This window comes from Lepus europaeus, chromosome 23 (assembly GCF_033115175.1).
Source record: "Lepus europaeus isolate LE1 chromosome 23, mLepTim1.pri, whole genome shotgun sequence".
NCBI classification, from domain to species: Eukaryota; Metazoa; Chordata; class Mammalia; order Lagomorpha; family Leporidae; genus Lepus; species Lepus europaeus.
The window spans coordinates 15,325,870-15,342,115 of NC_084849.1; the positions used below are offsets into that span (position 1 = coordinate 15,325,870).

The following is a 16,246-nucleotide window of genomic DNA, read 5'->3' on the forward strand; positions in this document are numbered from 1 at the left end:
CGCGATTCCACGAGGGCAGGGGAAGAAGTCTCAGCGCCTTCCCCGCCCTCCAGCCGCCTGCGCCTCCGTCGGGGGCAGGCAGGGGGCTCGGGAAGCGTCTGGACTTCGCAGGCTTTTCCTCTTCGCTCGGTGGCTGGCCAGATGCAGTACTGGCCATTCTCTGCTTCCGATCTTTACAATTGGAAAACCCATAACCCCTCTTTCTCTCAAGACCCCTAGGCTCTGACTGGGCTGATCGAGTCAATTTTATTGACTCATCAGCCCACCTGGGATGATTGTCAGCAGCTTCTGCAGACCCTCCTCACTACTGAGGAAAAGCAGCGCGTCTACCTCGAGGCACGGAAAAACGTCCCTGGAGCAGATGGCCGACCGACCCTACTGCCAAACGAAATCGAGGAGGCGTTTCCCTTAACCCGTCCTGATTGGGACTACACCACCGTTGCTGGTAGGGAGCGACTTCGTCTTTACCGCCAGGTTCTCCTTGCGGGTCTCAGAGGGGCTGGAAAGCGCCCCACCAATTTGGCCAAGGTACGTGCAGTAGTGCAGGGGGCTGAGGAAACGCTGGCAGGCTTCCTAGAAAGATTAATGGAAGCCTACCGTATGTACACCCCGTTTGACCCCCTGGCAGAGGACCGGCAGGGAGATGTAATCATGTCCTTTATAGGACAGTCAGCGCCGGACATCCGCAATAAATTGCAGCGGCTAGAGGGGCTTCAGGGATATACTATACAAGATTTAATAAAGGAGGCAGAAAGGATTTACAACAAAAAGGATCCACAAGGAGCAGGAGGAAAGGGAAGGCCTGCACTGGCCTGAGGGAGGCTCGTAAATCCCCAGAGGCAGTTAAAACTAAGGTGGAGCCTTCAGGTGTGGCAGCAACCCCTAAAAGCCCAACACTGCCTCAAGGCACTGCGCCTCCAATTCCGCCCATGTGGCCACCCCTTTATGGTTATTCACCTCCCTTGAATAGCCCGCCTCCATCTTGTAAACAGCGTGCCTACCCAACCCCACAGCCAGTCCTGCTAGACCCCGACGTGCACAGTCTTCCCTGTAAATGGGGGACCACGGCCTTTCTCTGCACTCTCTTCCAGTCAGTGTAGCCTGTTACACCCTTGCAGGCCACAGCCAGATACTCTAGGGGAGACTAGTCCTTGGACTGCTTTTTTCCTCTCCATTTACAATTCAATGCTGTCCTCACTAGGAGGGGGAAAAAAAAAAAAAATGCCTTTGGCTACCACTGGCCTTACTTAAAAGAACAAAAACCTCAATCCATTAACCCTTTCCAACCTAATGAGTCTTTATTTGCAGTTAATAAGACTTTTTCTCCAGCACTACGGAAGTCTCTCATTCCCTGCCGCTTTGTTTCAGATGTGTTTCCCTGTCCTAAGCAATGGGCTCCTATGCTGATGACCAGCTCTTTTCTGTGCTGCTGTAGTTAACTTATCTAAGAGTTTGCACGTGTCTTGAAGGTTTCGTGTTTTATTGGATTTGTCTGCCTTTAATGTTTAAGTGATTACCTAACTCTGATCAGATCTACCCCACAGCTTTGGTTAAAATATTCAGGTTATACGTACTAGTTTTTGGCTAGGCGGTTGACTCTCTAACAGTTTAAATTCTCAAATGGAGTCTAACAACTTTGGGACTTCCAGTAGGATCCCTGGAACTCTCAAAGGATGGGACTCTAAATTTGTTAAAGTAACAACTGTTTAAGTCTATTTAAATTATGCAGTGTGTTAAAATATTGTAGATGATGTCGGACCTATGTTGTATTCGTGTTTTTGCTTTCCAGCTAAGGTGGTCTTACAAGTTTTTATATGTCCTTAATATGCTTTAAACTTGTTTCTTTTACAGATCTGCTTTTGCAAAAACTATAGTGTCTCTTTTTAACAGTGTCTGCTTAGTGGGTTACTCTGCCATTTCTAAAGTTAGGTCATGTAAGCTCTTTTTAGCTCTGTTAAATAGTTCTAAGTTATGTGCGGATTTTGTGTGCTAACTCTTATGTTCAAGGTGTTTATTTCTGGTTTCCAAGGTAATCTAGTGTGTACTCCAAAAAAGCCTCTTTTGGATGAGCCTTAATGGACTCTTTCCCTACCTCTTCTCTCTTCTTGGACTGCTTCTTGCCCTGCTTTTAATCCTTGCCATTGGCCCATGCATAACGAATAGGCTTATACAGTTTATACAACAGCACATAGAGGCAACTAGGGTAAGACAGGTTGAGGTTCATTACCAGAGGCTGCTAGCCACAGAGGGCTATGATCCCCTGAGCTGGGGAAGCGCCCCCGGTGCTCTCCACATTGCCAATGACGGGTAAGATTCCGGATGGACCGGAACAACCTAAGACAGGCGGTGGAGAAAGCTCACCACGCCCCCATAATTACAAGTCACGCGACACCCCAAGACGGGTAAAGCACCCAGCGTCCTGCACCAACCTAAGACAGGGCTCATGGCCAAGCTGCCTGGGTTACCAATGACGGGTAAGGGCAAGGACGGCTGGGGGCAACCTAAGACAGGGATCGCGTGCTAAAACAAAAAGGGGGAATCTGTGGGGCATGAGCCTGGCCAGGACAGGCCAGGCCCGGGTGCCCCCGCCTGAGCTGGAGCCAAGTAAGATGGGCGGAATCCAAAGTTGTTTACCACTAAAACTAATTGGCTGCACAACAACAAGGGAGGTAACAAAACTAGTAACAAGTGTATAGACATAGGGCTAGTCCTATAGAAATCCCCCCCCCAAGGTGTTTTTTAAGTAATTGGTTGGTCCTTAGCCCGGCCCCAATGACTCTGCAGTTTTGTGTTATAAAAGGTACTATTATGCAGAAGGTGACTGAGTCCTTGCTAGACTTGGCTCCCCGCTGCGTCTGATTGTCTCCGGGACCAGGAGGCTGGGGAACGGGCGAGCGGCGCGCTTACCTTTCCTCGGACCCAGTCCATCCTTGTACGGGTGGACTAAGACCCAACATCTGGCGCCTTGACCAAATTAGCGTTGGAGACTGGCGTTAAAGACTGGGTCCAACTCCTCCCTATGGTGTTGTTCCGGGTCCGAAACACGCCCTCTCATTGCGGACTGACACCATGCGAGGTCCTTTGTGGAGGGCCCCCACCAATAGCAGGCTTGCTTGACCTTGCCAGTGACTCCGTTGCCGATGCCCCTAGGTTACAGGCCCGGATGAGAGCGCTCCAGATCATCCAGAACCAGGTCTGGAAACCTCTTGCAGCAGCCTACCAAACCAAGACGACAACTATCCCACATCCTTTCCAAATCGGTGATGCCGTGTATGTCCGAATCTAAAACTCTAGAGCCCCGGTGGCAAGGCCCTTTCACTGTGCTGTTGACAACTCCCACCGCTCTCAAGGTCGACGGAATCGCTGCGTGGGTCCACGCCTCACACGTGAAGCGAGCACCACCTCCCCAGGGCCCCGAGGATCCGGATAGACCAGCCAAATGGAAGCTCCAGCGCACTCAGAACCCGCTCAAGCTAAGACTTTCAAAAACTGTTTAATATTTGTGATGTTCCTGGCCTTTCCCCATTGTTTTTCCAATCCCCATGCTCCACAATTGTTAACGTGGGAAGTAATTTCCCCCACAGGACGGGTGGCCTGGTCTGTTAGTGGTTACATACCCCCAGGGCATGGTGGCCCACCTTATACCCGAACGTATGTCAACTGGTTACTGGGTTAGATACCTGGGATGTACCTGACCACAATAATTTGACAAAAATCCCTAAAAATAGTCTTAACTATTGGGGCGTGTATGGCTCCCAGTCCCCAGTCAGTGGGACTCAACCCAGTCCAGCAAGAACAGAGTTCCCTCCCTCCAGTGAGGCAGGCTCTCCCCAGACCACCCCTTTTGCCAGCCACCCTTTCGCCTAGCTTGGCAAGTTTAACTCCAAACCCGGGTGCTGACTCAACAGTACCAGTGTCAAGCTTCAAAGATCTCCGAGGTCCAATAGATTTTAGGATTAAAATCTGTGCAAAGAGAAAAGGAGGGAATGAAGGACCCTTATGGGGGAGAGGGACAGGAAACTAGGCCTGGGCAAATATCAGGGGCTTCTTAAGAGGTTAGATGCTACCCAGAGCAGAACTGCCCCTCCCCTCCAGGAAACCTCTGGGCGCGCCCCAGAGCAGAGCTGCCCCTCCCTTCGGAGGGTCTCTAGGCGCACACTTATGATGTCACTGCGACCGGCCAATCCTGTAACACCTTAGCACTCTCCCTCAGCATTCTCCGGTATGCTAATTGTCCCTCCGAACCAACCAATCCCGTGCCACCTCTGCATTTTATACCAGCACTCTCCACCAGCATTCTTCGCCAGCATTCTCCCATATGCTAACGGTCCCTCTGAACTGACCAATCCTATACATGCGTTAGGAATATGCTAATTCGTTGCCTATATAACCTGTGTAAAACTGCCGCTCGGGGCTCCTCACTGCCTGAGGTGAGGGGCCCGTTTGCGCAAACGTACAATAAATACCTCATGCTTTTTGCATCAGCTGGTTTGGAGTCTGGGTTTTTGGGCGTCCTCTCGAGCAAGTGGGCATCTCTACTACTGAGGGGCCCAACAGTGGCCACCTGAGGAGTGACCAACGGATGGCAGATCTCTTTCTTTGTCCCCCCCCCATCTGACTTTCAAATACATAAATAAATCTGTAAAGCCTACGCACTGAATTTAATAAAAGTTCTCTTTTGTAGCCCTCGAGCTACTAGAAGAAACTTCTAGCAAAATCAGTCTAATGCATCCTAAAGCGTTAACAGCCACGGCACCAAGGGGCTTTAAGCAAAGGGCGGTTTCTTAATCAGACTTTGCACCTTTAGCCGTACAGGGTAGCATCAGCGGAGGGCGGCCTAGGACATCCACTGGCATCGCTCTCTCCAGCGCAGGTAGAGCGGCCCAGGCCGCCAGTGCACTGGGGCGCCCCCTGCCGGCCCTCCACGGCCTCACGCTGGCTCGGGCCCCCCGTGCGGCCGACTGCGACTGCGCGGCTCTGAAGCCCACGGATGCCAGCCACCGCCGGAAGCGGAAGTGACGACGAGTTAGTCCGGGGCTGCGCGCCCGCCACAGCCTCCCCGCCTGCGGGGCGGGGAAGCCGTGCGGAGTCGCCGGAAGCGGAAGTGGCTGCGGGGTTGGGGGGAGTTGCCAGGAAAGCGCCGGCTTATCTTCCCGCTTCCACGGCCCGGGCGCAGGTGAAGGCGACTGCGAAACCTCGCGCAGCCTGGCGATCCTGCTCCGGGCGCCTCCCGACCCTGCCCCGGACTCCTGGGCGGCGCCACCCGGCCCGGCTCCCCCGTGTCCCCGCAGACCCCCGCCATGGGCAACACGAGCAGCGAGCGCGCCGCGCTGGAGCGGCACGGCGGCCACAAGACGCCGCGCAGGGACAGCTCGGGGGGCGCCAAGGACGGGGACAGGCCCAAGATCCTGATGGACGGCCCCGAGGACGCCGACCTCTTCCACTCGGAGGAGATCAAGGTGCGCGGCTGGGGGGCGCGGACAGGGGCGCGGCCCCGAGGGAGGGGCCGCTCGGGGCGCCGAGTTTCCGACTCCTGATTAACTCAGGCGAGTGAGCCCCGGCCGGCCGCGTCTCTCCCCGGTGTAATTAGTCTCCGGGCTCCGGGAAGTGCTGCGTGCCCCGCAGGCAGCCCGGCCCGTCGTGGGAGTGGGTCTGGGGGCTGTGCGGTCCGCGCTGGGGAGGTGGGCGGGGCGCGTGGATCAGGGCGCACGTGGGAGCGGAAGGAAGAACGGCCGAGCGCAGGGTGGGCGCGGGTGGGCGCCGCTGCGTTGTGTCTGGGATTCAGCATTGGAAGCGGGCCGAAGCGCACCTCTTTGCAGGCCGCATCGGGTCCCCTGGGACGGTCTGCTTTGTGACGAGCCCAGCGGGCCCTCCTCTCCCACCAAAGCCACTGCATAGGGCCCGGGGACACTTAGAGATTCTGGGAGCCGATACTGTATCTGAGAACTCATTCCTTAAAGGGACAGAGTAGAGAGGGTGAAGGGGACCCTGTTATATGCACCTGCACACTCTGTCCATGCGGCCGATGGGCGGCTCGTGGGGAGTGACTCACTTTTTCCCTCCAGTGTTGGGCTGGGCGCTGACACCGTCTTACACCCTCAGATCTTAGTTGGGGGTCTAACTAGGAAGATCTGCTGTTACCTGGCCCTCCATCCTGTGCTTGGAACTTGTTTCCTGAACTTGTTGCGTTCCCAGAAAGCTGCACGCCACCTGAACTTTGGAACCGTGTTGACTTAACGTCCCTTCCCCCCAAAAGTACACGGGACCCCAGCAAGGCTATTGAAGGCACCATAGCTTTGTGCCAGAAGTGCTGGTGTTGGTGTTGCTGGTGTGTAGCAGATCTGGGGAGCATACATTGTAACTGCCTGAAATCATGTAGCAGATTTACCCGTGGGGGCTGTGGCCATCACAGCCTCCCTGCACTGTGGTTCTGGGCTGGCATTCTGTAACCCACAGGTCTTGTTAGAATTCCGTAGACACATGCGTCTTGTAGATAAGCTCAGGCGCCAAACGCCTGCTGGACGCCCCGAAAGCCTTGTCCCCTCCTCCGGCTACTGCCCTTTGGAAAGGTCTTGGCGTCTGGCCAGGAAACTTTGTTTAAACATCCTTTATTTATTTCTCCCAGAGCTGGATGTGTTTATTTCTCTCTTAGGCCAGAACACTTCGGTTACACAGCACTTACACACTGGACGTTATACTTCATCCTAATGTCCTATTTAGTATCTCTTCTCACCAACACCAGGACACCGTTCCTGCCAGTGAATAGCCTTTCCCTTCCTCAAAGGCTGGATCTGCCGATTTTCAAACTGACAGGTTCTGGAATTATCCCTCACATATGTTCACATACTTCCAGTCTTGTTTAATGAAGGGAGGAAAATGACATTTATTAAGCAGTCTTCCAAGCACGTCTGATAGTTTCTCCTACAGTTCTAATGCAGAGCTCCTTAAAAAAAAAAAAAAAAAAAAAAAAAAATTCTTTATTTGAAAGGCTGAGAAAGAGCTTCCATCCTCTGGTTTATTCCCCAAACGGCTGCAACGGCCTGATTTGGGCCAGGCCCAAGGCAGGAGCCAAAAACGCCATCCAGGTCTCCCAGATGGGTGGCAGGGCCCAAGTACTTGGGCCACCCTCTGCCGCCTTGCCCGGCGCATTGGCAGGGAGCTGGACCAGAGGCAGAGCAGCGGGCCTGTGGAGTGGAGCCAGTGCTCAGGTCCGGGACGCCACACACAGCATCACGGGCAGCAGCTAACACAGTGCCCCACTGCGCCAGCCCCACAGGTGGCCTCTCTGCTAGCGAGGGACACAGTGCTGGGTAGGAGGCGCTTCCGCACGTCCTGTCAGTCGCTCAACAGGACATTTCCACGTGGACTGTCCGCCTGAGTTTTCCCAACAACCTTAGGAATGAATTCTTTTATCTCCGTGGTGCTGGTGGGGACACTGAGGCATGGCCAGCAGACTACAAGGGCGTGACAGCGCCTCTTCAGGCTGCACTGGCCGGGAGCTCATTGACCCCTATCCTGCGACACCCGCTCTGCTTCCAGGCCCCCGAGAAGGAGGAGTTCTTGGCCTGGCAGCACGATCTGGAGGTGAACGACAAAGCCCCCGCCCAGGCTCGGCCGACGGTGTTCCGGTGGACGGGGGGCGGGAAGGAAGTGTACCTCTCTGGGTCCTTCAACAACTGGAGCAAGCTGCCCCTCACCAGAAGGTAACGCCGGGCGCTGCCTGCGTGTGCCGTGAGCCGAGACGTGGCTGCAGGCGACCAGGAAAGGGCACGAGGAGGAGAGACCCTTCCTCAAGGCCTCACGGGGTGAATCCCACAGCGCCTGTGCTGGAGGACCCACCTGCTGGCGTCCCAGACATCACCTGGCGGGGTGGGCAGAGCGCTGGGCTGGGGGCAAGGGCTGCAGGCACAGGCTGCTGGCTGGGCTGGGAGTTGGCAGCAGGGGATCCCTGCGGTCCCTTCCGACCTTGGGTCCCGGGATTGCATTTTGTTTGGAAGGTTCGGGCCGCGCGGGCATCGTCAGCAGGTGTGACGCGTTCCCAGGAAGCTAGCCCCGACTCCTGTCTCAGGTTGTCCTGAGAATGTGTCAGCGCTGCTGAGTGCTGAGGATGAGGTGCCCGGCTGGGTCCTCCTGGTTGTCGTCCAGGGCCGCGTGCATCTGTTAGCAGCCTGAGTCAGGAACAACGCTGGTGACACTAGTGCCCTGGGACTTTTTTTTTTTTTTCTTTTTTTAAGTTTTGCAAGTTTCTTTAGAGAATGTTTATGTCCTATGAAATTGATCCCCTCTCCCGCCCGAGGCAAATGGCACACAGCAAAACAAGACAGCTTGCTGTTTACCTTGTGTGGTCATCCTTGGCCTCCAGGGCCGCCACGCTGGAGAACACGAGTGCCTGTTTGTTGACCTTTTGGGCCAGGAGCGTAGATTCCTAGTATTTGAGCAGAGCGAGCTTTCCGGAAGGCCCGTGCTGCCGCTGCCTCCCAGCCTCTGCACCGCGAGACCGTGAAACTGCTCCGCCTTGCGCTCGGCTCTGGGCTTCCTGCGCAACCTTCTGGTGTCGTTCTGCGGCTGGTTTGACAAGGGAGCCTTGGAGTGGCCCAGCCAGGTGAAAACCTCTGGTTCCTTTTTCCTTGCAGCCACAATAACTTTGTAGCCATCCTGGATCTTCCGGAAGGAGAGCATCAGTACAAGTTCTTTGTGGATGGGCAGTGGACACACGACCCTTCGGAGGTACTCTTCCTCTCCAGCGCGCCCCCTTCCCAAGGGGCCCCTTTGCCCTGATACAAAACGTCCCCATGTGGTCTGGGCTAGGTAGCAGAGCCGCTGTCGGACTGTGGGCCCGTGTGACCAAGGCGAGCAGGGTGGCCAGCCAGGAACCCCAAGTCCTCGGCAGAGTGACTCACGGCCTTCCCCTCATGACTCTGCCTCTGTCTCTCCCCAGCCAGTAGTGACCAGCCAGCTCGGCACGGTTAACAACGTCATCCAAGTGAAGAAAACGGACTTTGAAGTATTTGATGCTTTAATGGTGGATTCCCAAAAGTGCTCCGACGTGTCTGGTACGAACACAGCTGCTCTGTTCCCCACGCGCGCGGGTGGGGCTCTGCGGGCTCCAGATGTGCTTCCTGGCTCCTGCTCTTGTGTGTAGCTCCCTGTGGAACCACAAACTCACCCCTGACTCTGGCAAGTCAGGTGTTGAAATTCACCCCCTCGGGAGCTGTGAGTCATGGCACAGGTCTTCTCAGACATGCGGTAGGTCTGTCTGGCCCCAGACAGCAGGCAATGGAACAGAACCAGAGCTTGGACTCATGCCAGGGGCAGTGCCGAGGAGGCCCTGGAGAGAGATGTGGGGTCGGTGAGGAGCCAGCGCTGGTAGGCCTGCGGCTCACTTCCCACCTGCACTGCCTGGAGGATTGCAGCCTGACAGGTGATAAGCGGACACCTCGGTGACCTTGGCCATCACCTGTGTGCTCCATTAGCACCTGCCAGGCCCCTGACAAGGGCCGGAGGCAGCTCACAGGAAGCAGGCGACACAGCACAGCACTCCTTCCAGGAACCTGCTCGACACACTCCTGGCAGAACTTGCCCACCTCCCACGAGTCTGAAGCTTTGAGGGGTAGATGAATTGCTTTCTACCCAGGCTCTGTCAGGTTCAATTCAGGGGAAGAGACACGTTGTAATCCAGGTGTCAGCGCGCCCTACCCTGTCCTTCCCAGGGGCGGAGGTGGGGGGAACGCTGTGAACAGTGCCCGGATCCCACAGGAGGCGGTGAAAAGGCTCCCCAAGGGCGCGTCTGGCAGTCGCAGGTGACAGGGTCAGGTAGTTGATAGGATGGCTCTCATTGCTCAGCTGGGCCCGCGGGTTCTGCCACCAGGATCTCAGCGTCACCAGTGGCTGACAGGTCAGGCTGCCGAGTGGGACCTCGGGATTCAAAAGTGATTCTTCTATCCGGATCTCTAACTAATCTTCTAGAGAGCTGAGTTGTTTTTGTTTTTTACATAGATAGGAATCAGGGGAGAGTGAGAATCCAAACACCCTCCCACCTGCTGGTGACTAAACATCAGGCCGCTGTGCCATCACAGCTGGGTGGGAACATGGCCCCTCGCTGCTGCTGAGCCGATGGAGGCTCTCAGTGGGCACCTTCCTGATGCTCCGTATGTACTTCCAGCTCTTCTCGGGGTCCTGCTGTGATGGGACCGGGGCAGGTGCAGGGGGGCCTGTCCCCTAGGAAATGAGGGTGGGGACTTGGCCCCTTGCAGCTGGCCAGACCTCACTGAACGAGCTCCTTCTAACGTGAAACACCACACTTCTAGAAGCTTCTTAACATATCTGTACAATCAAGATACTCAGGCAAGGGCTTTGGCAGGAACTTGAGTGTGATAGAATCAAAGAGCCTTTAGAAATCGGGTTTTCAGTTTGGGTTAATTTTTTGTTTGAAATGTGCCGTGCCTTATATAACCTGTTTTTCTCCACTGCCTCTGGGTAAGCAGGCAGCTTTATCTTCTGTTCCATCATGACTGGCGATGCGCATAGCTTGTGCTGAGCCACTTCATCCTCTCTCGAAGCCTTAGCTCTGTGTCCTTTGCCAGCCCAGCCTGAAGCGAGGTGGCAGCGTTACTGGGCTGGGGGACTGGGAGCGGCTGCCTCATTAATCTGACCGAGACTCGCCGGCTTCGCCGCCCCGGCTTCCCCAGGCCATCTGAGCTCACAGCTGAGCTTTTTGCCAATCACCCACCTTCCTCATCCCTTCTGCTTATCCTCGGAGCCTATACATAGATCTGTCAGGGAATCAAAGTCTGAATTGAGGAAAACTAGGTGCCAACGCCATAGATTAAATGAGGCTGCCCCCAGAGCTCGCGATTTTCAAAACCGATGTGCTGTCACCGTCTCCCAACAGAGCTGTCCAGTTCCCCGCCGGGACCCTACCATCAGGAGCCCTATGTGTCCAAGCCAGAGGAGCGGTTTAAAGCTCCGCCCATTCTTCCTCCGCACCTGCTGCAGGTCATCCTGAACAAGGACACCGGCATTTCCGTGAGTATGTGGGCGTTTGCTCCCCTCTGCCCACTGCGCACACAGCAGCTGCTGAAGGAGCATGGTGTTGGCCACCCAGCCCACCTGACGGCCAGGGCTGCTAGCCAGCAGCTAGACACACGCACACACCCTGCCTGACGGCAGTGGCTAGACACACACACGCACACACCGCCGAGGAAGCCATACAGGGGCTGCTGGCCAGTGGTTACACACACACACACATGCACACACCCCGCTGAGGAAGCCGTGCAGGGGCGCTCTGCCTCTGGCCCCCACGTTCTGGAATTTACTTTCAATCACTAAATTGCTTCCAGAACTGTCTGTGCTCTTGGATCACAGTTTGGGTACGTGGCTCATCATTTCCCCTGGGCTGGTGACGGTGCGTGTCCTTGGAAGCCGACAGGCGGCCATCACCCAGTCCACCTGGCCCTCGGGCTTGACCCAGGGCAGCGCGGCTGAGAGGTGTGCTCGAGGGACTGTAGGAGTGGCTACTGCTGCACTGCCTGTGAGACTGGGTGGCTTGCAAAGGGCGAAGCTGGGAGGCCAGGAGCATGGAGCCAGCCTCTGGCATGGACGCCTGTGTTGTCATCCCAGGGCCCTCTCCCCCTCTGTTAATACTAATCCCTTCCTGTAGGCTGGGCTCCTGGCCTTGGCAGCTCTTATTAGGCCCCGCATCCCAGCACTGTTGTGTTGGAGGTTAAGTTTCAAATACGTGCGTTCTGAGCGACACCTGTTGAAACCACAGCAGGTGCTGAAGTGACCATGCCGCTCAAGCCTGTGCTGAGATGAGCTGGCACAGCTCTGTGCAGGCACCCCCTACAGAGATCCCTGCTGGCCGCCAGGGTAGGGTCTCGGGGTTTATTACCCTGCCCCAGTGGGACCCCCCCCCCTTTCTCAGCACACTAGGGATGGCCAGACAGCTGGGTCAGCCCTGTGTAGGCCAAGAGGCAGCCAGTGGTGAGGACTACTGTCCGAAACCGGCAGTGTGGCAAGCAGGCACTGGGTGCAGAACACAGGACATCAAGCTTCATAATTAGTTTTACAAAGTTTGTAGGTTAGCCGACTCCCAGTGCCCTTCTCAGCCAGGACTGGAGTTTGACTTCTGTTTTCCCACCTCCTGGTAAAGGGAGCAGCACTAACTGCCTGCCCTGACGGATACTGATGCTGGGATGTGGACCGGGAGAAAGGCTCAGGCCCCCATGTCCAAGGCAGCGCTGAGCGCTCACAAACCTTGCTTGCAGTTACAGAGTGCAATGGCTGCTGTTGTGCCCTGGACCGCCTGCGTGCTCCTCACATATCCTGGCTTCAGCAGCTCCGTGAATTAAGTAGCGTTTACCCCCATTTTAGGAAGGGGAAACGGAACCAGAGAAGTCAAGTCCCAGGGAGAACACTTAACATCTGCTCTCTGAGCATATAATACTGCAGTCACCAGGCAGGACAATAGATCGTGTTTTTTATAATTAATTTATTTGAAAGGCAGAGCTCTTCCCTCTGCTGGATCACTCCCCAAATGGCTGCAGCAGCCAGGGCTGGGCCAGGCTGAGCCAGGCGCTTCATCTAGGTTTCCTGCATGGGTGCAGGGGCCCAAGAACCCGTGCCATCTGCTGCTGCCTCCCCACAGGGAGCTGGGTCAGAAACGCCGCAGCCGGGACTCAAACCGGTGCCCATACGGGATGCAGGCGCTGCAGGCAGCGGCTTCACCTCCTCCATCGCAGTGCCAGCCCCACGGCAGATCTCTGGAATTCACTCCCCCGACAAGCCCGCTGACCAGCATCTCCTCACCAGCACCACGCCGCCCTCCGCTCCGACGGAGCTGTCTTCAGTTTCCACATAGAAGGGAGCCAGGCAGCATCTTCTGTGCCTGGTTTATTTCTCTAAACAGTGGCTTCCAGGTTCACTCGTGTCGTCACGAGTGACCGGATTTCCTTCTTCACTGTTCCACTGATGGGCCGGCGGCTTGGTTAGCGTAGCTGTCGTAATGCAGGGAGTAGGAGTGCGGATGTCCTGACACAGCTGTCTTCCCTGTGGACACACACGGCGTCTGCTGGGCCGACGGTGGCTCTTTTAGGTTAAGGAACTTCTACAGTGGCTGCTGTACCAGCAGTACATGAAGAGTAGATGAGACAAGTATTTCAAAACATGTCATACAGAGTAAGTGCTCAGACACACTGTTCTAAAGGAAAGTAACTATTTGAAATGCAAACTAGGTCCCATCTGCTGGTTCATTCCCTAAATGCTCTCAGCAGCTGGGGCTGAGCCAGGCTGAAGCCGGAGCTGGTCACTCAGTGTAGCTCTGCACGGTGGGCAGGTGTCCAGGCACCGGAGCCATCGCGGCTGCCCGCCAGGGTCCGCACTAGTGGGAAGCTGGCGTCAGGAGCTGGAGCTGGGATCAAACCCAGGCTCCAGTGTGGCAGCACAGATGTCCTAACCGTTAGGCTAAGTGCCCATTCCCTATAGGTACAGTTCAGCTTAAAATTAAGAAAAAAAAAGCCTTTCAGGGCCATAGTGAGCGGCTGAGACGGCACGAAGAGCAGGTAGGTGTGTGGTCCTGTGCTTCCCCCCACTAACCCTGCACCGCCTCCCTACAAGCACCTGCTGGGGATCCATTGACAAAATGATACCTTTTTTAATTATTACTGCTTGAATTAACATTGCAGTTAGAAGTTTACAGAAAGAAACCCAGGTTTCCGGCTTCTCTTAAGAATCAGTGGCACCACTAAGTGCGAGTCCTGCGTGAGCCCGAATGGGTGTCGCTGCCGATGCTTCCCTCCTCCAAGGTCACGGGTCTTCCACGAGCTGGACAGCCAGCTGCTGCCCGGGGGTGCTTACACACGTTGTGTGTCTGTGCGTGCTGTCGTGCTCCCAGCGGACTGCTCCTGTGTCCCTGCCTGTGCCTCTTAGGACAGAACAGGGCCCACACCGGAGAGGCCCAGGGGAAAGCCTGGCCAGAACACACAGCAGGTGCGCGGGAGCAGATTCCCCACCTCACTGGCCGCCTTGGACAGGCTGTGAAAACACAGCATCCTCTTGATGTCCACGTCGCGAGCGCTCACACCTGCCTCTCTCCCCTCACAGTGTGATCCGGCCTTGCTCCCTGAGCCCAACCACGTCATGCTGAACCACCTCTACGCACTCTCCATCAAGGTAATGGCCATGCCCAGAGGACCCTTGCTGGCAGAGGTGCCTGGGGCAGTGTCCAGCTCCTGACGCACCCGCTCCAGCTCGGGTGTGCGTGGGCCCAGGGGTTTCCCGTTGTGGAGCCTCTTCTTGGTTCTCATGGGCTGAGCCGTGAGCCCCACCTCAGTGCTGCCTTCAATAATTCTCGCCTCTTCCTTAGGATGGTGTGATGGTGCTTAGCGCCACCCACCGGTACAAGAAAAAGTACGTCACCACCCTGCTGTACAAGCCCATATGAAGAGCCGGAGGCGGGCCCCACGCGCGCTCCCCAGCAGGGGGACGCACGATCTCCAAGACCTTTCACAGCTGCCCTGTGCTCCCTGGAGGTTCGTCCAGGCCCTGCAGCCCCTGAAGAGCCCCGGCCCCCACGGCCTCCCGTGCTGCAGCCTCGGGGGCTCCGACGCGGGGCTCTGCAGCGCTGCCTCTCCCCTGCTCACCGAGAGCCTCCTGGAGCCCAAACAATGCGGCCGCCTTGCCGACCACACTTGGAAGCAGGGGTGGAGGCCACACAGTGTCCACTCCCCCATGCAAGGCCACTTCTCGCCCCTGCCGTGGCGTGCACGGTGAGTGCAGTGTCGGCCTTGCTGTCCTTCGAAAGCAAAGCAATACGCTGGCTCCTCTGCTCCGGGGAGTGTGGTTTCTGTCGGATTTCAAAGCCATCTGATTTCCAGATGAAGCATTAAGTCGTCTCTCACTGTGCACTAAGAACTTCTTTAACCAGGGCAGCCGACCGCACAGCCCTCGGTCACGTTTCAGTCCCCAGAGCTGGAGTCTAGACCACGGGAACTGCTCAGCAGTAACCTGCGCGCAGAAGGCGTCGCCAGGCTGGGACGCCGCCCAGCTCTCCATGCCACGGCGGCGGCGGCGGCGGCGTGAAGGCTCCGGAAGCCCGTGTCCCCGTGCCCCTGGTTGGCAGATGGGGCTGCAGCGGCAGCCGTTGCTTGTTCGAGGGGTGGGACACCGAGAGCCACCTGCAGGGGCCTTGTCTGGGAGACGCCCTGTGGGGCACAGCGCCCCGTGTCTAGGGCGGTGCCGCAGCTGTATCCCGTGCAGGTCCTCTCACTGAGCTCGCATCCCCTGGTTTCCCCTGGGAGAGGGAGGAACCAGCGCCCTGGTTCCCAGGGCTGATCTGGTAAACCTGAGTTCTGGATACCCCCTTTTTGTTACTGTTTTCAAAACACTGAACTATTGTCACCTTGGCATACGTTTGAATAAACTTTGTAAAGATGACTGGACGTGCACCCGGAGCCTGGTTTTACTGAGCTGTGTGAAGACTGGCACTGCCATCCTTGCGGCAAAGGCATAGGGCACGTCTGCCACACTGCCTGGGAGGCTGAAGTCGCCAGGCACGGTACCAGCACAGCTTCCTCTGGCTCCAAGGGAACCTGTGATCGTGGGCCTGGCTTGCGAGCCTCCGGGATGTTCGTGGAGTCAGTTGGAAAGGACTCTGTCCTCCCCAGAGTGGCGGAGGGGTTACAGGTACCCCCTTCTGCCTTTCCTTCCCGGCCATCAGGACACATGAAGGAGAAGTAGCAGGAAAGGGGCCCATCGAGCAGGGAGTAGCCAGGAGGGCACTCACACTGGCCGTCGGCCGTCCTACCCTGACCACCCCAGCGATGCCAGGCACAGCACTATTAGCAGGAGCGCAGAGGGAACTGCGGGCCTTGGGCAGAAACAGCAAGAGGCCAGAAACCCGGTGTGCAAACCGGTTCAGAACCTGTCTCCCTGTAGGAGCCCTCCCGGGGGAGATGGCTGTCGTGGTGGCCAGGAGCAGGCACACCCAGAAACCAGTGGACCTGCGGGTCAGGCGGCATTCTCCGCACTTGTGTGTCGAGGTAAAAGGTTTCATTTTCTTCAAAAAGCCACACAAACGGAAATCGCTTATGACTCGGAAGATTGCCACAGAGCCAAGTGGAAGCACACACCCAGGGAGCCAAAAGTAATGGAAATTAGCTTACTGAAGAGGAAAGGGAACTGCCCGCGCTGCCGAGTCACTGGCAAAGCCACGTGTCACGCTGGGATGTCCCGTGGGACCCGGGCAGAA

At 56.5% G+C, this 16,246-nt stretch overlaps 1 protein-coding gene across 1 annotated transcript; it reads left to right on the forward strand.

Annotated features, from left to right (window-relative positions):
- Positions 1–5,099: 5,099 nt before the first annotated feature.
- Positions 5,100–15,459, forward strand: PRKAB1 (protein kinase AMP-activated non-catalytic subunit beta 1). Its single transcript, XM_062181927.1, has 7 exons — positions 5,100–5,459; positions 7,540–7,703; positions 8,634–8,727; positions 8,939–9,053; positions 10,892–11,025; positions 14,101–14,169; positions 14,363–15,459. Exons 1-7 carry the CDS (start codon positions 5,301–5,303, stop codon positions 14,438–14,440), a joined length of 813 nt encoding a protein of 270 aa, XP_062037911.1. The 5' UTR covers positions 5,100–5,300; the 3' UTR covers positions 14,441–15,459.
- The last annotated feature ends 787 nt before the right edge of the window (positions 15,460–16,246 follow it).

Excerpts from the sequence above, each read along its gene's own strand:
- PRKAB1 (XM_062181927.1), top strand. The coding sequence starts at position 5,301 with ATGGGCAACACGAGCAGCGAGCGCGCCGCGCTGGAGCGGCACGGCGGC. Across the intron at positions 8,728-8,938 it reads GGACACACGACCCTTCGGAG|CCAGTAGTGACCAGCCAGCT; the intron begins GTACTCTTCCTC and ends GTCTCTCCCCAG. Across the intron at positions 14,170-14,362 it reads TCTACGCACTCTCCATCAAG|GATGGTGTGATGGTGCTTAG; the intron begins GTAATGGCCATG and ends CCTCTTCCTTAG.